The following is a 27,220-nucleotide window of genomic DNA, read 5'->3' as shown; positions in this document are numbered from 1 at the left end:
GTTCTGGGGGGACCCCGAGGCGACACCAGGCCAGCTCGGAGACATAGTCCCACCACCGTGTCCTGGGTCTTCCACGAGGCCTTGTCCCACTAGGACATGCCTGGAACACCTCCCGCGGGAGGCGACCAGGAGGCATCCGAAACAGATGCCCGAGCCACCTCAGCTGGCTCCTTTCGACGTGGAGGAGCAGCGACTCTACTCCGAGCTCCTCCCGGGTAGCTGAGCTCCTCACCCGATCTCGGAGGGTGCGCCCAGCCACCCTGCGAAGGAAACTCATTTCGGCCGCTTGTATTCGCGATCTTGTCCTTTCGGTCATGACCCAAATCTCATGACCATAGGTGAGGGTGGGAACGTAGATCGATCGGTAAATCGAGAGCTTTGCCCTCCGACTCAGCTCCCTCTTCACCACGACAGGTGAAACTATAAACATCACAAAAATGGAAAACTGAAGAAAGCTGGGTACCATCTTTAGATACATTTTTTGCCAAAACATAGTTAACACAATCATAATTAAGATTTTGCTAAAGTGTCATATGCACTTTAACTTGCACCTCATTGTAACTTGCCAACTATTTTGATAACCCAATGAAAAAAGCGTCTTGCTGTGCTGATCATTGATGTTGCTGGCAGTTTACTGGTTCTTTTTCAGGTGCTCTCATGACGTACTTGAAGCCACACCGCGTAGAATTTTACCTCAAAAATAAAATTGAAATACAAGCTTTTATTTTATGACAGATATTTTCAGCATTGAAAAATATCTCAAATAAATATGTAATTTTGCTGTGAGCGGCCTCAGCTCTCCTAAGACATGACATAACTTCACCGGGAGTGGGTACGTCTCCGGCTCGTTTCCATGGAGATGTGACTAAAGTCAGCAGAATTTGAGATTTAAACAGGAAATCCATTCTTTGATTACCCACTGCAGAAATAGCATTTTCTGTGTCGAGCTGGTCATTAGAAAAATGTTCTGTACTGATGGCAACAGTATAGTCCAAAATGTTACGCAGTGTGCCTTTAAGGAAAATATAACCTGTAATGATCTGCAGTTTGGCTTTGAGATCAAGATGAATCCCGTGCTTTTTATTGACACAAGTGCTTTGGACTCCTCTGCTCAGACTTTTGCCAATATCTGTAAAACTTGTAGAGTTCATGTAATAACTCAAGGATTTTCTGGCCATTGTTAATTAATAAAGACTCAGGATTATAAATTTTACATCAAGGTTTGAAAAAAAACAACGCAACAGTAGTAGAACTGCACAACAGTCTGGCGCTTTAGATAATTAATAGCCAGGATTAGGCAGATCTAGCGCTCATCCACATGTGAATACACAGATCTAGCTTCCCCAAAAGGCTGGTGAGCGGAGAGTGTGCTGTGCTGTTATTTATTAATGCACGTACATGTCAGTGATGCTCTCACTACCGGGCGCACCGCACTAGTCAGCATTAATAATGGATATGATCTGCTCCTGCCTGCGCCGCAACACATATTTTATTTCCCATCATTATAACAGCAATCTGTCGGCTTCTATTTAGACTTTGGATTGAGAATTTGAGAGAAAGATACTCCCCCCCAAAAAAAAACACAGACACGGCCTTGCTAGCTTGAAGATTTTGGAGTCTTTAGAGTCCTTGGTTCTGTTCTCTGTCATTTGTCTGATCGTCTGTGTCCGAGGAGCCGCCTCATCAGTGTGGTAACGGTCATTACATTGATCTGTGCCTGGACATTGGTTCTGACATCCTTAACGGCTGGAGGGGAAGGCGTGGCTAATCACGGAGAAGACTGATAGTGATAGTTTTGTGCCATGGCCTTTGGGATGATCGTCCTTGTACTAGCACTACAACAATATAAAAAGCAAAGTACTGCAAATTACTGAGCAGAATTAGAAGTAGTGCTATGCTATTGTCTTTTGATGAAGGCTTGGAGCGTATTTATCAAAATATGGCAGCACACTATTTTGTACATTTGTTGTGACTACAAAATCAGTAAAACAAACATCCATTTTAACTCACTCATCATTTTTTACTTTACTTGGTCCTGACCGTACTGTTAAATTGATCAGAGGAAAATTCCAACTTATTAATTCTTGTCAGAGTTGGTTCTAATTTTCCTTTAAAAAGTGATATAAATATTATCGTATGAAATAACAAAAAGATTGTGTAAACTGTTTTCTTCAATTCCGTAAGCCTTTAACTCAACATTGATCACTGTCCAAAGCAACAATGCCTCTCCCTGCATCAGTTTCCAACAGCGCTGCTCCTTCATTATACAGCGCCTGGACTAAACAATGTCCTCAATTACAGACTCTGCAGCCCGGCTCAGCCAATGAGGATCTATAATGTTAGGAGTCAGAGGTCATTAATGAGCCATTCGCTCTCAACTTCATTTCCACATGTTTCAATGCGAGCCGCATTTTCTGTGACAGAGAGCGCGCTCCAGGCCGATCACAGCATTCAAATGACAAATGACGCGCAGAGAAGGAAAGGGTCAATTATGGTGGAATTAATAACCACGCGTCTGTGAGCAGATGCAAATTATGTGCAATTTGTGTCTTTGTGCTTGATTAGGTAGAAGAGGGAACAAAGGATCACAACATGAAGTTTAGCAAATATCTTTTAGAGTCAGTTTAAAAAAAAAATGTTTCCAAAGGTCTAAAGCATTTCAGCTAATGCCCCATACAACTATGGAACAGGACTGTACAACACATCACAAACATATCAGAAAAAAACAAACGTTGAAAAAAAAAAATTGTGCAGCCCTATGCTGAAGGGCTCCTGAATAAAAAAACAAAACAAAGTACACTGTTCTTTTAAGATGGGCCTATAGAATACCAAGCCAAAAGCAGGCAGCATAACCTGAAAAATCTTCCCATTGGATAAGAAGAAGTTCTCTATTCTTATTCGTGATATATCTGGCAAGAAACAAAGAACAAAGCATTGCCGCATGCTGTGCCTGACTGCAAAGGAAAGAAAAAAAAACACAGCTGCCTGTAGAGAATGTTCTGAATTTCGACACACAACAAGCACCGCCATTTCACAAACGGAATAAAACATGGCTGGAGAGATGTTTTCAATCTTTGACACATGTAAACACAACTGCAAAGGACTGGAGACAAATCCTTGGTTCAAGTGACTTGAAGGTGGCAGGCTGGGAACACGCTACAGGATTTTAACTTAATCGATTTTAAAACGTGTGACAAGAGCAAAGACCCAATGAAAAGTTGTAACATAATCGCACTGACGTCGCACATGAGGAAGGGCGGCATAAGAAACAGAAACTAATGCCTGTGTTTTGTTTGAGAACGATACTCACAGAATGGGCCGGGACTGGAAGTCTTCCTGGTTCATCCTCTCGGACTGTCGGATCTTCAGGATTTCTGTGTAGCTCAGGTTTTGGAGGCGACTTTTGAACTGGTCCAGGGAATTAGGCTTGACCGTGAGCGCGCGCATGATCTGCTCCCTCACCACCTGCATTACCTGGAAAACCAAGACACAGACATTGTTATAACAATGTTTAACTGTTATAACAATGTTTAACTGTGAAGACTCTACACTGCGTTCCAAATTATTATGCAAATTGGATTTTTGTGTCAAAAAGGTAAAAAAAAAAACAATAATAATGAAACTCATGGATGGTATCGTGTCTTGGGGCTCTATGAATCACTGACATCAATCTCAGAGACCTGGGATGATTAGTTTTCAGGTTAAGCCCAGTTAAGGGAAAAACTACTGAAAAAGGGTGTTCCACTTTATTAAGCAGATCAATCATTTTCAAGCAATATGGGAAAGAAAAAGGGTCTTTCTGCTGATGAAAAGCGTGAAATAGTTGAATGCCTTGGTCTAGGTATGAAAACCTTCGATATTTCATGAAAGATTAAGCATAATCATCATACAGATAAGAGATTTGTGGATGATTCAGAGCACACACGGGTTTGTGCAGATAATGGCACAATATGGACGGTTTCTGCCAGACAAACACATCAGATTAGGAGAACAGATGCTACAAAGCAGCATACAGGTATTTGAAGCTGCTGGTGCCTCTGGAGTCCCCCGAACATCAAGGTGTAGGACCCTCCAGAGGCTGCAGTTATGCATAAACCTTCTATCCGGGCCTCCCCTAAACGGTTAATTGAAGCTGATGAACAGAAACGGCTGCAGTGGCTCAGAAATACATGAAGACTCATTTTCAAACAGTCTTGTTCACTGATGAGGCCGTGTAACCCTGGATGGTCAGATCAATGGAGTAGTGGATGGTTGGTGAATGGCCACAATGTCCCAACAAGGCTGTGACATCAGTAAGGAGGTGGCGGAGTCATGTTTTGGACCAAAATCATAAGGGAGAAAGCTGGTCGGCCCCTTTAGGCCCTTTTAGGCTCCCTGAAGGTGTGAAAATGACCTTTGAAAAATATGTGGAGTTTCTGACTGACCACTGTCTTCTATGCTACAAAAAGAAGAGCCGTGTTTTCCCTAACAAGATCCTCTTCATGCATGACAACGCACCATGTCATGCTGTAAAGAATACCTCTGCATCATTGGCTGCTATGGGCATAAAAGTAGAGAAACTCATGATGTGGACCCCCTCCTCCCCTGACCTCAACCCTGTTGAGAACCTTTGGAGCCTCAACAAAAAAAACTTCTATGAGGGTGGGAGGCAGTTTTCATCCAAACGGCAGCTCTGGGAGGCTATTCTGACATCCTGCAAAGAAATCCAAGCAGAAACTGTCCAAAAACTCACAGGTTTAATGGATTTAAGAATTTTGAAGCTGCTATCACACAAGGGCTCCTATGGTAAAATATAACTTGACCTGTTAATATTTTTTTGATTGAAATAGCTTTTGATTTCAGTAAATATGACCTCCTAATGCTACAAATTCAACAAATGACCATTTTCAGTTAATCACAAGCTTTAAAATGTATTGAAACGATGAGTTGCATAATAACTTGGAACAGTGGATTTTGAGGTTTTTACTATATTTATTTTTGAAAAAAATACTGTTATCACTGGGAGGTTTTTTCCACCACATTTAAATGATCCTCTACCAGTTAAAGACTTGAAAATTATGCTGACTCTCACTTGAGTTGACAATTTAAAAAATCTTCGAAAAATGTCATTTGCATAATAATTTGGAACGCAGTGTAAACCAGCTTGGTGGAGCTGCACAATACAGTACATTGCAAAATCACTGAGGTCTTCCATCGGATTTACACATTTTCTTTTAAAGCAGTACTAAGTAACCTGTATTACCCCTAGAGGGATGATGATTTCATCTCCCCCTGGTGTCTCTGGCCAGAAAACCACATTCGCAGCTTTGCCTGCACAGGGTCGGAGCCACCAATACACACTAATAGAATCACGAAGAACAAGCTAACATGCTAACGGGCAAAGCTACCTGCGGGCTAGCGTCACTTAAACAGATTTTACAGCCAAGCTTGAGTGAAAAAAAAAATCTCCATTGTGTAATTGGATGTACAATATCCCTTTCTCCGTTTGTCTTTTCGGTCAGAGTAGTATTTACCCTCACGGACAATTAATGAGTTAAAAAACGTAACATGCTACGACACCTGCAGTGGCACTTATGGCCTCTAGGGGCATGAGTTACTTAGTACTGCCTCAAAGCAATATTAAGTCCCCCAATTACACAATGGAGATAACTTTTTTCACTCAAACTGGCCTGCAGTTAGCTTTGCCCGTTAGCCTTTAAGCTTCTTCTGCGTGATTCCATTAGTGTGTACAGGTGGCTCCGACCCGGCGCAGGCAAAGCTGTAATTGTGGTTTTCTGGCCAGAGATACCAGGGGGAGATGAAAGACCCCCCAATCATCCCATCAACACTTGTATTACCCCCAGAGGGACTACGCAAAGGACTTATTAAGGTAAACAAGTTACTTAGTACACAAGTTAAAACAGTAACGCATATCATGTCATTATCATTATCCCAATATTTAAAACTGCTAATGAACATTACCATTTTTTCTCATTTCGTGCAGCCCTACAGTTAAGTGCAATAATCCTTAAACGCAATGTTAAATATTGAGTTGGAACATCGTGCAGCAGTGAAATGCATGACAATAGAGGCCCATAATCCCTGTCATAGGCTAATGCTATTACTTTGGCTGTGGCTGCAGAGGCATGACACAGTGCCACTCCGATTCCTCACTCCAGCGTCACAGAGAGAGGGCTTTGTGCCCGACACTGACAAAGGATGACTCCTCATAACAACACATTCAACACGTCATGCATGTCCAACCCAATTAGCCCTGCGTATATTCAGAACTGTCAAAGAATAAGATGTGATTATAAACACACGGCAACAGGCAATAATTGTATTGTTTATTTACAAGAAGAATAGAAATAAATAATGGGAAAATTATATTTGTTTTATCTGTTTATCAAAGGTTCTTCAAGCAATAGTTTTGAAATTGATTTGGGCTGTAAAATAAAAGGATGAGCATAGATTTAAACAAAGTAAATCAGTTCATGTACTTTGTCATACTACTTATGAACCTCTGAAAAGTTGAATTCTAAAGAGATATAATTCCTGAACCCTTCCTCTGATTAGGGTGTGAATACCATCAAATACAAATTGACAGTCTGCACTTTGAGCCCATATCAATCATATGACTGCCAGGTGGAGAACTTTTGATAAATGGATAAAGGAATACAGTTTTACTGTCTCATCTAGAGACTCACAGTATACTGAACGTCCTTGAAAAAGGAACCTAGAAAATTCTAAGCCAAAACATATTTTACTGCTGCTGTTTTATCTTCTGTACGTAGTTGAATTTTTTTGCCAGTTAGAACAATCGAAGGACTGAAAGCAACTACATATAATAATAAACAAAAATAAAACATTTTTGGTGGGTATATTTGTCTTGGATATTAAAAGTATATTCATAAATTCCATATTGTGAGCATTGAGGAACAACAATGACACACACCACAACATTGAGGATTTGCATTCTGAATATGCCATGAAACTAAGGGCCAGATCTTGTGGCGGCGCACGGGGCGGCGCAGGCTCTTGGCAAATTATTTTCCGAGTGGCGGCGCTATACAGTATGTGCCATTCGCCTCCGCCACCTGTGAGGGGCGTCACAAGAGGAGGTGACTGCACTGATGGAAACCCGGCTGACATTCACTTCCTCATTTACATTGCGCTGTCTTGCGTTCTTTCTTAAGCCTTAGGCTCTCACAGGTCAAACTAAAAACTGTATTTACCCCATCGTGAGCTAAACGATGTTCACGTCTCGAGAGAAAAAGAGCTACAGCGTCCGCTGTGGCGCGGATCGGCCAGCGCTTGGCGTGAACGCGAAGCAAAACAAAAGCACATGTTCACCCCACACAACCACTCTCCTGGACGCGGAGTCGATCTGGTTGGAGGAAAATGTGTGTGTCTCCACCCACTTAAATGCGCTAAGTCTGGAGTGGCAAGATCACAAAGTGTGCTCCGGGCCCCAAGTATTTTCCCTCCGAAATGCAGAAAAACAACCATCACGAACATCGCTCTGAATTAATGAATCAATGACAACTTAATATTTTATGGACCACACACATTTGTTGTGGCTAATTAGCTATAAACAACAGTCTTTTTCCAAACAAAACCTAATTTTGCTACGCTTAGATAAGATTGATTGAATCCGCTGTTGAGAATTGGGGAATTTTAAGTTGGACTTTGCTGCAGACAGTGTGAAGGTGGTCTTGTTTATGGATGAGGCTTGTTATCAGTCGCCCCTAGGCCTGCGCATGCATCAGAAGAACTACAGCTGCTTCTCTCAGACTCCTTTTCATTCTGATGCATTGTCCTTTCTCTATTGGCAACCTGCTTTGTTGATCAAATACTCGATATAGCACAAATATTTCCATTCCCAACAAGCTGCAGTACACCTCCTCACACAGCGCTTATAATGAGTTTTGTTCAACTGGCATGGCATCTTTCTCAGTTCTATTCTGGCCATTTCAGGCTATTTATAATAATAGGCACTGCCAAAACAGACGCCAAGAAAATAAACTTCTACACAGTACTTTTGTGTTTGCAGCAAGGCGATTACTCATCACTTCTGTGGCTCAAGTCTCGCAGAGAGTCTTGTAGGCAGATTAACTTCGGGGTAAAAGGGTTAAAAAAAATGACCAAAAACACGAGCCCTCGAAAAACAAAGTGACGAAACAGAGGGATTATCCAAAATTAGCAACATTTGCCAACTCAAGAGATTTTCAAAATTCATGCAGTTTTGTGTTGGCAAGCAATAGGGAAATTCTAAATCTAGATCTGACAGAACACAGCAGTACACAGAAAGGATGTCTTCTTGTCTTCTTTTTTTTATTGTCACTGAGACTACAGTTTTTAGCACCCTTGCCTTACTGCAAGAGGGATCAGAGTTTGATTAACCAGACTTAAATGTGGTGTTTGCATGCTATCCCTATGTAAGGGTGGGTGTCCTCTGGGTGCCCCGGTAACCACATCAAGGTAAAACACACACAATAGGCTATGGGCCGAATGTAGAGGACAACTTTCCCTATGAGGACATTAAAGCAGAACAAAGTAACTAATGTCCCTAGAGGCCATAAGGGCCACTGCAGGTGTCGTAGCATGTTAGGTTTTTTTACTCATTAATTGTCCGTGAGAGTAAATACTACACTGGCAGAAAAGACAAAAGGGAGAGAGGGATATTGTACATCCAATTACACAATGGAGATAATTTTTTATCACTCAAACTTGGCTGTTAATACAGTTTAAGTGGTGCTAGCCCGCAGTTAGCTTTGCCTATTAGCCTGTTAGCGTCTTCTTCGTGATTCCAATAGTTTGTATTGGTGACTCCTACTCGGTGCAGGGAAAGTGTGTGGTTTTCTGGCCAGAGACCCCGGGGTGGGATGAAAGACCCCCCAATCATCCCATTAACACTTGTTTACCTTAATAAATCCTTTTCGTATTCCATCTGGGGTAATACAAGTTACTTAGTACTGCTTTAAGTACGCCTTAACCTTAACTGTGTAATTTTGCACATCTTGCACAACATGTGTATAGTATTGCCCATCCCTATAAGAGCTGTTAGAGACAAACACCGCAATAGCTCATCAAATCCAATGTAAGAATATTGATGTTTGTGTCTCAATGTCACTCAGAATCACATTGATCGACTCACACTAGCCTCCGCCCCTTGTCCAAAGTGGAATTGAACCCCCCCCATGTACTACTCTCTGAAGTGCTTTTGTTGTGCTCCTTGTAAATACATTTCTCATTAGGACTCCTCTAGGTCATACTTTCATAGTGATAACTGGTGTCGAGTAGATTTATGACCCCCGCGACTTTGCGCTCTCCCCTCCTCCTTCACACAGACAAATGCGCAAATCTGAAGCTTGTAATCACGATTTAAGAGATCCATCATCCCCCTGCTTTACTGTTTATGACAGACATGGAGACTGCCATAAATTACATGCATGGACGTGTAATACACAAAACTAATCTTTAATTTGCTTTAGTCCACCATGAGCTATTCAAATGATGTGATGCAAGTGCAGGTACATGTGCAACTTGTATGTTCTGAAAGTTCAAACACAAAGGTATTATAATATGTCGTTAATCTATTCACGCAGTGAGGTTTAAAATGCTTTACTCTGTTGATTGAGTCTTATTTAGCAGTGGCATTGTAGGTTATGTCTTGTATGTTGCAACTCTTCATGGTGGCAACTTAACAGATAATCATTACTGATGATCAATACTTGTAAGAAAAATTGCAATTAGATTAGAAACTGTGCCTATCCTGACAGCAACTCCAGTAAGATTCATAATACTTTAAATCTCCAGTAGTTCACTATATACTAACTCAGTGGTTCAAAAGTGCGAGTCACGAGCCCTGAGCTCGGGGTCCTGAAGATGATTTCAAGATGTGTATGTATATATATATATATATATAAAACATTGATAGTGTATTAAAAATAAATTAAATAAACTGATTTAAAAAAAAAAATCTCTATATATTATCTATACCTGGGGGTCTTTCGCTGTTACCATGGTAATTTTTGGGGTCGTGGCCTGAAAAGTTTGGGAACCCCGTGCCATCTCACTATAGACTAAACTAACCAGGAATTTGATGAAGTATGACACTGCAATCTCAATCTCTGCAGGTTAGGTTATGTCAGCTAATGTTTCATCATCGTAGCAGTGTGTACTCCAAAAATAGCCTCTGACTTGACGATGACAAGAACATAAACCAAAGTAAAGGTCACAGTGGGACAGTAATCTTTCATGATCTGTACCCTGTGGCGTGAGCCGCCTTATTGTTATTGCTCCACTCCGTTATAATGTCGGTCTCTGGAGAAATGCAGTGAAGTCGGCTCGGGGGAACACTCATTAATATGACTTGTTTGCAGCAGGGAAACAATTCAGCTGCCCATGTGGCTGCAGTCCTGCTAATTAACACAGGAATATTCATCATATTTAATATGAACACATGGTCCTTTCACAACAGGCCAGGGAGCGCAGGAATAATGCAGCTCCAACCCTGCCTCATCCAACGAGCACCTTGATGGAGGTCATGCGTCGTCAGGCAAATCTCCCCCGTGTAAATTTAGACAGATGATTCACCTTTTCTCAAAACAAAACATGGTGTAGTGCGCAGTTTAGTGCGTTAGTGTTAGAATGGATCTCGTTGTCTGTGTTTTTATCAATGCTAAATGAGTGAGACCCATGTAGCAGCCAAGATGATGTTTCAACACAAGACAATTATGCATGTTTCCTCTTAATACTTTACTATATTAAACCAAATGTTTGCTAGTTGGAAAGGGCTAGAGAGCTACTAAGAGCTCCCAAACACAAGATACCTTAAGCAATGAGATCATCTACAAAAGACTACAGGCAACAACTATAACTATGAGGTGAACATCACTTACGTGCAGATATATGAAGTATTATTTCAGAGTTGTTTCTGTAAAGGCTCCATCGCATAATGTTGCTCTGTGCCCCATCTCCACAGATAAAGCCAGTATCAGCTCCACTGTCCCATGAGGCATGAAGCTCCCATAATGTAGGTCTGACTCCTCATTCTCACTCTGTTTCTTATCCACTCAGATGGGACAAACGGACAGTCCGGACCCTTCCTCCATCTATTACAGCCGGGCCACAGAGCAGAACAAATTAAGGTGCGACCAATCAGCTGTCTCCTCCGCTTCATTTACCTAGAGTATGGTAATGACATCATTTAGCAGCGTCAGTCACTTTGCTCACAGCAGCACAGTAGGGGTGAGGAGTTTGGGAGATTGTTCAACAGAGAACCTTCACCGGGCAGTTAATGAGACCTTAATCATGCAATAATGACTTCCCTAAAAGCTATCAGGAGAACAGTGCTACTCCAGCGTACCTTTTATGAATATGGCATAATAAACGAACAAAAATGACTCATTGCAGCTAAAATGTTTTCTCTTGAAGTAAATTGATTATATTGTTCACTTCTCAGTCACATGCTGACGCATGGTTTTTACAATTAACCACAGCACCAAGATGAGCACAAACAATTAGGTATCAAAATGGAAAAAACACAGCAGGCCACGAAGCATCCGTACGTTGGTATCGGAGATAAAAGAAACCTTCGTTGTAGTGTAAAAGGTGCCATGACTTTTATCTTTTGTAAAAGATATGGCACATATCTTTTACACTACAACGCACATTGTATCGCCTGACACTGGGCTTCACAGCAAACTCGAGAGGACGTAACTCCATGTCTCATCGGGAGGCCGTTCTCAGCCGCTCTGCCTCATGTGAACAGGAGAGTGAGTCACGTCACAGCCTGATCTGAACACTGATTGGCTAAATCTCACTATATTGTGTTGCGAAGCTGCTCACAATTAAATTTAGTAAATATCTGTAAATAATTTGAAATTACTTTCTTTTACTTTAGAAAGCCCCAACCTTAAAAAGTCACACCATCCAAGGAACTAGAAACAGATAAACTCACTGTGCACTCACAGCGGACACAAAACTGTTTTTTAGGAACACAGCTGGACAAAGACATGCACTACACTTCCATTGGTTTTGTTGACACCTCCTTGTTTTCATATAAAGAAGATCGAGAGGACATGACTGCTGCGTTTTCCTGGAGACTATTGCCATGTAAATGGCTCCTAAAGAGACATTCTCAATGCAACACAGCAGTTTCAGATGAGAATGGATTGCGTACAACTCCCCAAAGAATAACAGGGCTGACTATAGTGTTTACGTGTCCTCAGGGAGTACCTGGCCTCTCACACTTGGATGCTCTTATAGACCTGCAGGTCAATAACTGAGAGCAGTAATTAATCAAATACCATCTACATGCAAACACAGTACTTCTACAGTATTACTAACACAAAACACCATGAAGGGTTGTGGTCAGTTTTCCTGTTGTGCATGAGTTGAGATAATTTTATTTTCCATTGCAGTTTTGAGAAAGATCTTATTTCAAATGAGATTTTGAGGCAATATAGATTATAAGGAAAACAAACAAGCAATAAGGCAATAAAACTAGACTACACTGATATTTTCATTAGAAACTTTGTTTTTAAACATTTAATATTTTTTCTTCTACACACTGTCCTTACAACAACCCACACAGAACAGTCCGTCTCTCTGAAACGTGATTTGTAAATAACTACTAAAATATGCTGACATTGACATGGCTTATAAGAGTTACAACTGGGAATGCACAAAGCTGTGAATCACAAAAGGAGCTTAAAATAATATTCTCTGATGTCCTTGATGTTTGACACAGATTTGACTCACTTCTGAAATTGACTGGACACAGGCACAAAAGCCACACATCCACATCAGTATTTTTCCCTTTTACAGAGGCTTCACTGCTCCGTCATTGTACCACGTCAAAAACGGTAAAAAGCAGAGAGGAAAGGCACTAGTTTAATCCATTAAGTTTTCAATTATGTATCCGCCCCCATAGCACAAATGGAACAAGCTTTTGTGTCTATGTTTTAGAGCAAAATCATCTACAATGGAAATGTGTAATAGGACAGGATTTCACATTGAAAAACCTTTTTTTTTTTTTTTTAATTGAGAGTAGCACTATTTGAAGGAATCTTAGACAGGTTTAAGGACTGAATGCATGAGTTTAATGTGAGATTCAGGATATTTAAGGGAGCAGCATGTTTATCAGTGGGCAAATAAACACAACCATATTTAAAGAACAATGTTTAAACCCAACGTATTTTCAATGATCAGACCATATTTGAACTAGGTCAGGGTTAAATGCTCTGCAATGCAATAGAAGCTACAATAAAACTAATATGAAACTCCCCAAAACTACAATATAGCAAAAACATTGAGTGGTTTGGGTACTTAGGCAGTGAAGAGAATATTAACTATACAAACAGTTTTTCTTACTCTTGTCCAACTTTATTGGGAGTTTGTCGATATAATTTTGAATTTACGCCCCGCTCTCTTGCTTCCAGTTGACTGATGTGATGGAGGCGCCTGCTGCTGCCGCGCTGTTCCTGTTGCCATTTTTAGTCGGTCAAGCGCCACACACGATCACAAACTGTCACAGGAGCTCTATTTCAACAAGCCACTTGCGGTGGCACACTGCACAGCCCATATGGATGATCAGAGGGGACAGTCGCTTGGGAAATCAGCACCAACTAGGCTTCCATCAAGAAGCGCTGATGAAAGCCAAGAGCCGACCTTGGCTTGTGCTCAGCATCACATTAATGTCTGCTTTATTAGGACGTACAGGAAAAATGAAGACTGTATTAATTGTCCCAGAGGGAGGGGCTAATTGTTTGTAATTACATATCTTTTCAAGGACATCCAAACAGGGATTAGCTTGTTGTCTGACATAGAGACTACATGTAACAATTTCTAATGACAAAGCTTTACAGCCAGACGTAGGATTACAAATCAGGCATAACAGGACATTGACAGGGGATAAGAAAAGTGTTGTTTATCTTACCATCATCATTGAATAGAAGGAGGTAGGCTATATAAGTGGAACATTATTTTCAATCTACCATATTTTACAGCTTCCTTCTCTTACACTTGCTTAAACACTGCTGCACTTTATTCCTTTGCAGCAGTTGTAAAAAAGTGTAGTTACTAGGCCACACATCACACAAACAGCTCATATCGTATTTCCTCTCTCCCGGGAGTGCAGTGTTTTAGATCTATATTTAGCAACACCTGACAAATGAACAATCCAAATATAGATAAAAAACACATGTGCCATTTGATTCTGTTTCCTGGTTCAGTGCTATATGTGTAGACTGTGTGTTCCCAACAACAGATCTCAATGAACGATAACGCTGATGATGATAAATGCTAATGTTATAGACTCCTGCAGCCATTTTCACAGCATGTCTCCTCACACTACACCGCCACATGAACGCCTTGGTGTGATACTAAATTATAGCCACTGAGATCACTACACATGCTTCTTGAGACATCACGCGAATGCAAAAGGCAACACATAAATATAGTAACAATGTTTAGCGTAACACTACAGAGTGCAGACCCAAGACAACAGCCTCATTATCTTGGTACAGTGAAATGTTAGCTCATCTCCACTCATGCACCTCTGATGCTTTGACATTAATGGCTCATAATCGCTTTCGTCTGATTAGGGAGCTCAACTGTGGTACTCTTAGCAAGAGTGGGCTTACAGAGGCAGTGTCTGTCCTCTCAGACAGAACTAATGCAGACAGGAAGAATGACAGATCTAGCATTAGCAGTTCAAATAAAAAAACAAACAAAACCCCCACAACTTCCCCAGGAGCGCAGGGTATTTGTTGCGCTGGCATTGTCCGAGCATGCATAATACACATGTGCAAAAACAATAAAAGAAAACCTTGTTAAGGGAGTGGGAGGTTGAGGCAGCCAGGCACATAGATATAAATAGCCTGTCTGAATTCAACAATAGGGACAGAGGGGAGAGGGGGGTCGTGGGACTGGAAGCAGGAGGGGGGAGCGCTGGAGGAAGAGAGGGATGAGCGCAAACGGAAGGTAAACTGGAAAATACACTTCAGACGAAAGCCTGGGAGCAAAACCCTTTGAAATATGTGATGTTATTAAAATGTTTTCTTGATACATGAGGGGACGGATGTAATACAAGGTATAAAAACAAACAACTGAATACAATATGTGGAGTGTCTTAGTGTCTCAAGGGGTAGAGCAGGTGCAACCTGGATTTGATTACAAATGCTAAAATCAAGCTTTTTGGCTACGTTAAACATATCAGAAAAAACAGTATACAGGAACTAAAGGCCTTATACATTATACATTTTTTCTAATGATTAAAATGTGTCTTGTCCTTCAGAATATTGCAAAAGCAGTAGATTGTGAAGAAAGTCTGCTGTGCATCTAAATGGTCAAATTGACTTTTCTGCCTCCACTGGGCCCTCAAAGCACTTAACACCAAGAATGCATTTAATAATTACTATTGTTTTTAATTTACATTGTTTTAGCATTAATTTACAGTAATATCACTGACAGTGTTGAGTTGCTTTAGTCTACTTCTTACTATCCCTGATTAGTGATCGATTTGGTGCAACCTCCATGAATTTCGCTTTGACATTTAGTAGAATTATGGAGGGATGGGGAGCAAAACCAATCATTGAGAAGTGAGAGGAGAACAGGGAGGGGCAAAGGTCATGGATGTAGTGTTTAATGTAAACCACAGCATCCGCACAGTCACAGTTGTTGGCACACGACGCCGCCCCTCCCACCTACTGTCCCGATCTGCCTCCTGGTCCAAACATGGTCCTGGCAACACCTTTAGCACCTGCTCCCTATTATTTCCGCAACACTGGGGTCGACTGAGACTCAACACTGAAGCGCTCATCAAATTCATCATGTATGTGCACCCAGACCTGCGCAACTGACAGAATAAAGTGTCTGTAATTGATTAGTGATGTGCAGCTTTCGACAGGAGTAGAAGCCAAATCTCAAAGCCACACAGTATTGCCCCACATTGACGGGGAAATCCAGAGCTGATGAGGGGTTTTGAGGCTGAGGCTGCAGGGGCTTCTGAGGATTGACGTGAATAATCCCACATGAGACGGGTCAGACTTCAACATGGGAGAAACAAAGCTGATTATCTAGTACACTCCGGAGCACTGCATGCTGCTGAATGAATACTCTTGCCAAAAATAATAAAAGCACTAGGAAGGACAGGCTATAATTACCTGAACTATGAGGAAATATTAAGGTCCATTTACCAAAAGAATAATGAATGGTAATTTTGTACTGAGTGCATAATCGTTAAATAGCAAAAATGGTGATGGTGTGAACTTGCTGACATTGCTTTGTTTTTTCACAAAAAACATTCACCTAGCACAAGTTTAGCATGATTTCTTTCCTGGGATCATCTGATGCATTCACACAGGCTTGGGGCCGACAAAATGGGCGCAATACATTTGTGGCTGCACACTCCACATGGTAAATGTGTTAAATAAATGTGTGTTTATGGTTCAGAAATAATTAAGTTGACATTCAAAAGGCATTTGAAGTCAAAAATCACTCACTTTTTAAACATTGCTTTGGGAACAAACCACTCACGCAGGGCAGACTATAGTTCATGACCCCATTTTCATCGGTGTAGAGCAGGTAAACAGAACAAAGGGACTCTTCTCTTGTCCAAAAACAAGTCTATCTCTGTGCTGGCAATGCAACACAGTGTGCGCTCTACAGACTGGTCCTGACCTCACTCTAATCCACTGTCACTGCACTCGCACCCAAAAAAAAAAAAGAAAGAAAAGCTCCTTCAAGTCCATCCAACCCCGCAGCATGGAGGAGAGGGAACACTACGGCCACCGAATTCCTCTAATGACAACCGGAGGAGGACGTGGAGTAATCCCATTCACAACAAGACCCACCCCCACCCCTCCGTACACCACGATACAGATAGTGCCCCGAGAGCGTTACAGGAGGGGGTTGGGGGGGGGATCTTTTGTGGTGAATGTGTCCATGAGCGTTGAGAGCTTAGGAACGGGGGGTGAAATCGTGGCGGATTATGTCAACGTGGCTGTCTATGTGTAATACGCGTGTGTGTTAATGAAAAAACTGTACTGGACGCATCCCAGTCTTTAACCTGCTTACGCTGCTCACTGGGTCGGCGTCGGTCCTCGCCATCCCATGCGGTCTCTCGATTTCTACAACTACTAACAACTACCATCCCCATGCATTTCTTGAACAATTTTAAGTACTTACATGTCACCTCCATGGTTTCAATACTGGTGCCAGACTCTCCACAGTGACGGATGCTGAGGAGTTGGAATCACGCGGTGGAGGGAGAAAGAGCGCTTTGGCAGAGTGGACACTTAGCCACAAAACGAAATCGTCAAAGCTTCACCAGGACTTTTTTTTCTTTCTTTCTTTTATCTTCTCGTTTCTTCCCTGCTTTCTGCTTGCTCTTCTTTTATTTGCTGTTGTACTATTAATTTTTGCATGCCTTCCAATCCTGCCTGCCTCGCGCCCCCTCCCCGTTGTGACTCTAAGAGCATCAACCGGGCTGCTCGGCTTCGCTTATGTTGATCTCTGAGCTTATGCCCTGATTGGACGCACGCCATCATCACAGACACCAATGGCGGCGCGGCGAGTGGATCACATGACAGGTGTGTATGTGTGTGTGTGGGAGAAAAGAAGAGGTTTTGTAGATGAGGGGAAGCGGGGATGAGAGGAAAGAGGAGGGGGGGGGTTGGGGGGGGAATATCGTGAGTGGCTCCAAGCCGAGAGAGGGAGAGAGAGAGAGAGAGTGGAGAGATGGAGATGGATGGTCTTGTCCTAAAAGGGAAAGACGCGAAAGCCCGGAGACGGTCCGCAATTGTAAAATGGCACAAGCGCACGGGCACAATGCGAGCGCAACAGTGGTAGAAGTGGCTCCATCTTAGAGGCAGCACAGAGGAGGAGGAGAGCGGTGGCAGTAATTGGACAGCCGTTGCCATGGAAACAGGGGAAACGGTTGCCTGGCGGTCGGAGCGGTGCCCTGGGAGTACCAGACCTGCCTCTATTAAACGCACACATCACACACTCCTTTTCTCTTCAAGCATCGTCCATTAACAAGAGAGGACCAAACAGTGACTGCACAAACAAACAGTGGATATTGCAGTTCTAAGTGCTAATAAAATATTATTCTTAATGTAGAAAAAGGTTTTGAGATTTACAAAAACATTTTTACAGTGCATCTTGCTGCCTATATAAGGGCTTGAAGAGGAGATATTTTAGTTCAGGGGTAAACGCTCAATTCTTTCTTCACACCATTAAAAAAGGTAACAATTACAATGGTACTTGTTTTGGATGTTACTGAAGATTCACACATATAACCGTCATAATAACTGAAAGGACACATCTGAATCTTAATCCATGCCGAGCATGAAGAGTGTGTGCTCATGTGTATAAGACAGGCCTTCAGTCAGCCATAAAGAGCCATCGGCAGTCAGAGATACAGTTTCTGTCACATACCACAGTTCAGACAATTCAACACTGATTACAGCTGAACAAAGCAGTTTGTGAATGAACACCTGCCCAGTGACTGAGTGACCTGTAAGACCCCACAGATCCAGGGGATCCAGTCCCTTAGCTGTAGTTAAGGATAGAGAATAAACATCCTTAAGAAATGTAGCGGTTTGCATATTTAAGCATATTTGTAGGAAATTAAATTATAAAAAAACACTTCATGTTTTTTTTCCAAGAAAAAAAAGTAAGAAGTCAGGATAAAGTAATAACATTATCCTTAATGCTTTCACTGCATTCATACAGGTAGTTTTGACAAAATGTGCAGTGATAAAATATGTTCCACAAAATTCTATGTCTAAATGCAAGAATCAATGACATCAATGTTATTTACATGTTGTAGATACACTGGTGACAGCTTTGTGCTTAAAAATGATGGTTGTTGGCTGCACCTCTGTAGTCAGTGTCAGATAATACAGAATTATGCGTCTATCAACTGAGCATCTACAATCCACTTCAAAGATCAGCTGTTTCCCAACTTTGATTCACACAGGTAAAGTGTCCTGCCCAAAAGCCCAGTGTGAGTGAGAGGCTGGGGGTTATTGGAAGGGTCCGTCGAGGATTGGCAGTCTTAATTCAGTCAGGGCAGCTGTGACTGCTATAATAGCTTACCATCACGGAGTATTGGGCAGTGAATGAGGGAACAACTAAAATGTAGTAGCAAGCTTGTAAGAGCAATACAAATGTCAATATCATCATCATTATATGACAACAGTGGGTGAATTTCCACAAAGTTCACCCTTGAGAGTCACAAGCAATTGGACTTCAGTATTACTGTAAGCAAACCACTTTGCTTTTACAAAGTGGTTATAAAATGCTAGGCATAATTTCACTGGGATACTGTATACAGACAGAAAAGTGTAATGAGAAGAATGGAAAGGATTCTAAAGCTGCTGAATTGGTATCAATAATAGAGTTCTGACACTGTGTATATTACATCCCTATTGAAGTAAATTAAGTAAACATACAGGCCAAAGATGAAGCTGAATTTCATTTTTTTTTTGCTTTAAAAAGTTGAAAATCAGGCCAAACCTTGTTGAAGTCCTCACTGGTGGCCCTCATTTCCTTCCAAGTCTTGTTGAGCAGCTGGATGCAGATGCAGAAAAACTCTTCGAAGGAGCGGTCATGGGTGAAAAACATTGGGTGGAAGTCATGGCAATTCTCACTCGCTGTGAACACATAATAGCACACATATAAATAGGTACATAAACAAATGAAGGGGACTGGTCTGGCGTGGAAAGGAAGACTTCTGATGCTTCCATAAAGTTTACAAATAACCTAAATAGAAAAGTAAAATTACAAATGCATAAAATAAAGCAAGCGAATCATAATCATTTCCCATTTGTTTAAATGGATGAATATTAGCGCGACTCAACACCTGCCTAATGCACAGCAACAGGGAGGACACTCTACCCACACAACGCTATAGAGCAAACATCTCTTCACGCAAAAAAATATTATGGATAGACTCACACTGCCAATCATTTCATAGGAAACTCGAGGTAACACATTGGCTAATCACTAAACACATCTTAATATTATGGCCATCTATCTAATATTGGCGGTGCCTCTCTTGGAACGATGAATTCTTTGGACTGCTTTAATACATTTACTGAAGATTGGAAAAGCCCAGCTGCACTTAGAGATATTAATGTAACTGTTGGCTTTAATTAAATACAGTACACTACATCACCTCCCACCAAATGTAATGAAAAAAATAATTCATCCGAGTCCTTTTATTGGTTAAGATACCTAAAAAATATTGTTGAAACCCTAAACTATCAGGGTTTGCCACGGAGAGGAAATCTGAGACTACCAAATAGTTCTCCAGCTGGATTACTTTGCAAGAGTCCATTTCTCAAAGCTGCAGACAGGTTTATTTTCTTCATTGGATATAAATCAAAGCATTTCAATCCTTGCTATTGCTGCCAGCCCACGTTGAAAATAAAACAAGTGAAGCCAGAACTCCTGGGTGCTCCTAACTGTATTAACTAAGCGCTAGAGTAACGAGGCTTGACATTCATTTGAACAAAAATTTCTGCTCCCTTCATCTTGCAACGATACGTGCTTGAAATGCTACGAACATTGTGACGTAATGAGAAAACCCCACAGGCGAGAGGCCAGTGACCCAAGTATTGATTTGGAGGAAGGGACAGGAGCAACAGCCAGGGCAAAGTGGAAGAATTCAGCCAGAAATATCACAATCACATGCCAGTCAATCACGAAGCCAGAGATGCTAAGGGGAAAAGAAAAAAAAAGATGGATTCCAAAAAAAGTAACTCTGTTTGACAAGCAAGGTTGCAGGAGAGTCAAATTCGGGGTGACCCTTGAGCCAAATAAGCTGTTTACTGGCAGCGCTAACAGAGCCCCTGGGTGCAGAGGTAAAGGGAATTACAAGCCAAGATTTATTTGGGGAACACACAGTGAGAAGGCTCTAAAAACTATTGTGGAAGTAGAGGCCCCACAAATTCAGCAAATGTTTATCTCTGTAGCTTGCAAGAAAAGGGAAGAGTGAATTGTACCTGAAGAATGAAGGAACCAGATAATAATCGTGAATTTCCTCAACTTTTTTGCCATACTTTCCCTCTGAAGTAGTTCAAGAGTCTAACTTTTACTGCATGCTAGCCCTCTGTAGCACAGGCTGACTAATATTGGAAAAAGGGGTGGACAACTGGACACATGGAGCGCTGGGGGAGTCTGGCACTTTAAGATGGATGAGTCACATAGCGAGGGACACACAAATCTGGGCTTGTACAAGACGATACAAATAAAACAGCAGCCGAGATCTGCCCGCACTTTGAGCGAGATTTTATGACCGTTTTTGCCCAGGACACAAAGATCGGTAATGAAAGATGGATGGAGAGCGCGTGGTTGTTTTTAGAAGACTTTGTGTCCATCTGTACAGCCAGATGTTCGGTCCCAGTGCGGGCAATAAAATTAGAAACAGGACACTGGGACGGCCGGTGGAGAAGCATATGGAAATAGGGACCACAGTGTAAGAAGCAAGACTTGGAATGACAATTAGAAGCGATGTTATGCGTCTGTAAGGCGGGAGGTACCAAAGCTACATAGAGCACCAAACACACTTCCCAGTAGTAGAGTAGTAGCAAGTAGACAATAAAGTATACCTTACACCTATGTTATTTTTTCATCACACATAGACCAAGTGGTGAGGAAGACCAATGTCTGATCATATAACGGTGTGGAAAGTGCAGAGGGTGCAGAGAGCTCTTCCTGACCCGCTTCTTTCTCTTCATAAAGTCATCCATCACCTGGACACGACCAGTTCAGCCCAGGTCATGAGTCACTGTCTTTGCCTTCACACAGAAACTACTCTGTGTGCAAGTCTGGCAAAAGCGCCACACTCATCTGCTGTTGCCAATCATTTGATGAAGCAGCAAGCCTGTGGGTAACAGCATTCAACTAATAATAATAAGAATAATAAATAATAGGTCAAGATAAAAGATTGATAGTCAAGTAGCGGTAGCTTCTGCTCAGTTGATTCTTGGGGTCAGAAGAGGAGACCAAAGAAAATGTAATAGAAAAAAGGTGTGGGCTGGCTCCCGCGCCCTGCCCCGGTCGAGTGTGTAACTGTGTGTACAGAAAGTAAAGCTAAAAACACTTGAGAGTGACCTTGTGCAATGCCACCGTATAAATGAACAGAACATGTCCGATCACTAATTAACAACAGCAGCATGTCTCCTGATGTCCAACGGAGACAGAGAAGCAGAGTCAGCAGTCGTCACTACAGTGTTTGGAGGATGCTAAATGCTAAGCCCAGCACATATACAGAGATGCAGTGCACGGCGGGCTGCATGAGCAAGCAATAAAACTTCTACTCATGCCACATCAAAGAACAGCAAAGATTCCACGCATTTAGCTGCTGAAGCACTTTTAGGTCGGCGCATCAATATTTTACAGAGGCAAAAAACTTGCCTCTTACTAAGTTTAGACATTTTTGCAATATAGCGATAATTTTATAGTCAGCTTAAGAAAAGAAGGAACAAGTGGTGTTTTTCTGTGATCCAAATATAGAAGCAGAGTAACAGATGAGCTTCTATTAGTCTCACTGTGGTGAAGGAACCACTGAGGGTGTTTGGTTTAGTTCCGTTTAATTCTGGGGATTTTGTCATGGTTTAACCTGGTTTAACCCCCTTGTTCAGTCCTGGTTTTGTCTTCGTTTTTATGTATTTTACCAAGCTTTACACAGGTTTTCAAGTCACTGCTTTTTGCAAAACAGCTAAATACAAGCACTAGGAAATGACTTTTCTCACAAGCAATTTCAGTTTTTGTATTTTTCAATCATCTGCTCCATTGAGAGGACAGCAGGTAGCAAAAGTTTGGAGAATTTAAACAACTTTAAAGATGTATTGTCTTACTTTGTGTTTATATTACATAAAAAAAAGTATTGATCAACAAAACTAGATAATGTTTTGAGAGTCAGAGGATGAATTAAATTGTGTTTTCAATAGGCTAGAAATGTCTTAGCCAATGGCACAGACCTCCTTCTCTTTAATATAAACCTTTTGTGTCTTTGGAGAACAGTAACAGGATGAGTTCTTTGTTACTTATTATACGTATAATGGTTCAAATATTTGCAATTTGCATAAAATAAAGAGATGTGAAACATGACTTCCAGTTCTGTCAGTGAAATGTTGTGGGGTTATTTTGACCTCAGACTGACCAGCTCAGGCCGGTGCAGGCAATTCTCACTCTCACACCAGTGCATTTCCCCGGGGAACTGAGTGTCAGGAAGGGACGGGATATTGTTATTAGAGGCCAGTGGGTCGCTCTGGCCTGTATCTGTGAGGTGTGATCTGTCCAATAAATGAGTTTTTGATGACTGTTATTCACATGTTGTGTCTGAACATGTGACTCAGCATAAGCGTCAGTGCTGCGGAGTCTGCAAGAGTAAATTAAACACTCTTCCAAGAAAAAAAGTTTGAGAGAAGTATTTAAGATAAAAGGTGTACTTGTATTAGTAAATGCACTCATTGCATGCATTGAAAAACAAGAATGATATTATATCGCAAAAGCGCATATGATGGTCCTAATGAGTGAGTTTGCTTTTGTATTTATTTATTTATTTTTTAACTAAAGTTCTTTTTCTTAAACTATTTTCACTGCTTCATTGTCCAACAAAACCACAAGCTTTAGAGAAATGTAGCTGATTATAATTGAAAAATCTTTGAAGTTACAAAACAGTGCCTGTCAGCGCTGTCCTTGGTGCTGAACAAGGCTTTTCCCATTGTGCTGAAAATACAGGGATAATAACGATATACATTTATTTTTCATATTTTATAACACATTGTCGGAGATTGCGACACCATAAATCAAAACCGCAAGAACCCACACTTTGTTTGGTCAGTCTGCCTTTTCTTGCGAAAGTGCTAAGCTGTGGAAATCATAACCGACTCGGCTTAAGGCGATATCCGAGTATAAAATGTTCACCTCCACATTTGAGTCTTCACTTAAAATTAACCACATGTGAGAGAATTGAATCAAGGGTCAGACGTGCAACCACCCCTGACTTTCTACTGTGCTCATATTGGGCGCTGTGCTGAAGTGGGTTTTTAATTGTATGTTGTCTTGTTTCTCTGTGTTAAAGCCCATCTACACGAAAATTGAGAAATCGCTTTGGTTAAAATTAGAGATGCACCGATCCAGCTTTTCTTGCTTCTGATAACGATGCCAGGGTTTGAGTATCTGCCGATATCCGATATTAACCAACACCAAGAGACTTAAAAAAAAAGAAAAAAGAAAGGGGCTTTGTCTGAGTGAAAAAGTGAACAGTCCTCTTATTTCCATTGTGAGATCAATAAAGTATTATCTTGTCATGATGTTACAGATCAATTATCAATTACATTTACTAATAAACTCATGGAAAAATATTTAACAAGGATCACTGAATTGTTGACACTATCCTTGGGTCAGGCTATTTTACATTAACAGCTCACATGAGGTCATCTGATCTCGTCTGAACTTGTGCATTAATATCAGTTATTCTTCATCAGTATTTTATAAAACACAAACACTTGTCCGGCTCCAGCAGTGGCCGATTTTATTTTATAAGGCCACTAAAGGTTTTTCTATCATATTTTCTGTCCCAGCCTTAATTATTTGCCGTTAGCATTAGCATGCTCCCGCTAGCTTTAGCATGCTGTAGCTAGCAACTTAATTATGCGCGGTGATCAAAAACATTTGCGGAGGTTAAAACTAAAACTTGAATTTTCCAGGTTCTGAGCTTCAAAATGACTACAACAAATGAATACAACATGTCCATATTCACTGAGGTTTAGTCGCTGAAAGTTGTGTTTTTAAAGCGCCAAAGAGAGAGCCAAAACTGGTATCCGTTCAGTATCGGATATTTGTAGCCGATTCCAGTTTCCAGCATCGGCTCCGATATCCCATACCGGTATCGGATTGGTGCATCACTAGTTAAAATGTTATCGTATGTAAGATGACCTCATAAAAAAATACTTCCTATTCAAATAAACATGAATAAAATACAAATTAGCAGGAGCGCCCAGTATGTCGTATGTTCCCCTTCATCACCAAACTGCCCACCAACTCAGTCCAGAGAGATGCCACACGGTGAGTCACCAGGCAGGGCCATTACTCAGTCCGACCGACCTGCTTTCTAAATGACTTCATAAATAATCCATGGTTGGGCTTAAAAAGAGAAGAGAGCGGGAGAAGAAGTAGTCGTAGCTTGGCACCTCACCGACATGCACTCCATTAAGCAGCATGTTTCCACCGAGAACACGGCAAGACAATTAATCTTTTAGAATGTGGAGGCAGCGCCGGCGACAAATGCAAAGTGGAGAGCGGAGTGAATGGGGGAAAAGGCAGAGTGACACCTGCATAGTGTTATAAATTATAAAATATGCAGGCGGCGCTGACAGCTGATTGAACCAAACAAGCTCCATTTCATCCCCTTTCGAAAATCTTCATAGAAATGTCAACAAGCAACAAATAGGAAAGCAACAGTGTGAAATTGACATCAAATGGAAACGTCTTTTTGAGAAGCTGTCAAGGCTGATTTCGTGAGCGGCGCCGGATATGTGTGAAGTGCGAGGGTTCTGGCCGTATTATGTCCATTTTGAAATTCAGAGTCAGAGCATGAAAGCGCAAGAAATGATTACAGGTCTCAGAGGCACAGATTGAGAGCGAGGAAAGCAGGAAAAGAGCATTAACGGATAAAAGAGGGGAAATCAAAACTTGGGGAGGAGTTTGAAGAGGAGCGAGTAGATCCCAAATGCTGCCTCTTTTAAGGGCCTGTGAGAGTTGTCTTGGTATTTAATACAAAGCAGCACAGCGATCAGCGTTAATCTTCCATTATCTTTTGGCTTTATTCTTAAAAGAGGCGAAGAAATGATGGGGAAACTTAGTGTCTTTGTTCCATTTTGCATTTTTGATTCATTTATGCGATTGATATAACAACAAAGAAGTACCCTATATGAAATAAACTTACCCACATGTCTCGCCTGTCATGTCAATAAGGTTTCTTTGGCAGCTCACACCCCGGACACCAATAATTGAACCATTAACCATGACTGCAGGACTGAGACAGATTTATCTTTTAGGCTGTACAAAGACATAGTCCACCAGGAAGGTACTACTGACTGGTGTGTACAGAAATCAGTTAAATAGGATGATCAAAATTTAAAATGTTACTTTCTGATGGTATGTTAAATTTGGTTCCTTGTCCTATTTTTTCCCCCCGTTTTCAGTCCCTATGTCTTACACTGAGCTAAAGTGGTGTTTTCCTACACTATAAATCATTTAGACATAGCTCTGCCCTGACAGCCCACTAGGCTGTTGTCGCACAGTTTGCATTCCCAGCAGCACTTTTATAAATAAAAGCAAATAGACCCATTACATCCTGCAACCTCTTCAAAACTATTAGCCTACGGTACATTAAACAGTCCTCCATACAGGCAAAATGGCCGCTATCACGGTCAACTCCACTCTGCATCCTCTCACATGGTTTTGATGCTGATTTTGCATCATACAAGAAGAATTAGCAACATTACCTACACATCCGCCGACATGTTCATTAACGTCAGGTGCTTCACTGTTTCTGTGTGGAAAGGTCAAGACGAATGATGACAGCCAATGTAAGAGTCAGCCTCCAGTGGAGAAACAGCACACACAGTCCCTAATGACCTGCATTACTCACTAAGTGTCTCCACCTGCCCGGCCCATGTTACACTGAGCACCTTCATTAGTCTGTCTTAATATACACAGAGCTAATAGGCTGTGTGGAAATGAACAAGAGAAAGATGCAACGTTCATTCCCGGGGCACGTCCTTACTGAGATTTTTGGCACATATTTACTCTGGTTGTGACAAAGACAGATGGGGATGTATGGTGTTGTACATACAAATGTATCCTCTGTATTTGCATCTTTGTCCTACAAGTTTTTGTTAAAAAGATGTTACATTTTTGCTTGCTTTCTGAAGCAATTATAAAAGAAATGAAGGTTAGATGAAAACATTATCCTTTTTTTAGTATATCTGGATGTTTATAAAATGCCTTTTCGAAACTTAACAATTCTGCTTTATCATATCTAAAAACACAGTCACAAAGAGACTGCGAAGCAAGATGAATATTAATGTGATAAACAGTCACAGTAAAGAAGCCTTTTCACAGCAGCCACTGGGGAGGAGAGCACAGTGCTTCAAGACAAGGTCACGCTTCAGTACTGCCATTTGGCCCTGAACTCTGTCTGAAATCAGAC

General features: G+C 41.3%; 1 protein-coding gene across 5 annotated transcripts in view; it reads right to left on the bottom strand.

Annotated features, from left to right (window-relative positions):
- The window catches only part of elmo1 (engulfment and cell motility 1 (ced-12 homolog, C. elegans)), a 61,029-nt gene that overhangs the window by 6,572 nt on the left and 27,237 nt on the right, over positions 1-27,220 (bottom strand). For 4 of the 5 annotated variants that reach the window (XM_079570674.1, XM_079570673.1, XM_079570675.1 and 1 more), the window contains 2 exons: positions 19,510-19,646; positions 3,311-3,474 (listed from right to left, as the gene is read on the bottom strand). In XM_079570674.1, coding sequence (XP_079426800.1) covers positions 3,311-3,474; positions 19,510-19,646 — 301 coding nt within the window. Of the gene's footprint in view, positions 1-3,310; positions 3,475-17,175; positions 17,490-19,509; positions 19,647-27,220 lie in introns of those variants that run through there. The other variant, XM_079570677.1, reaches the window with a different exon arrangement.

The sequence above is a fragment of the Gobius niger genome (assembly GCF_951799975.1).
Source record: "Gobius niger genome assembly, chromosome: 14".
In the NCBI taxonomy this organism is placed as follows: Eukaryota; Metazoa; Chordata; class Actinopteri; order Gobiiformes; family Gobiidae; genus Gobius; species Gobius niger.
This window is presented reverse-complemented; position numbering and strand designations above follow the sequence as displayed.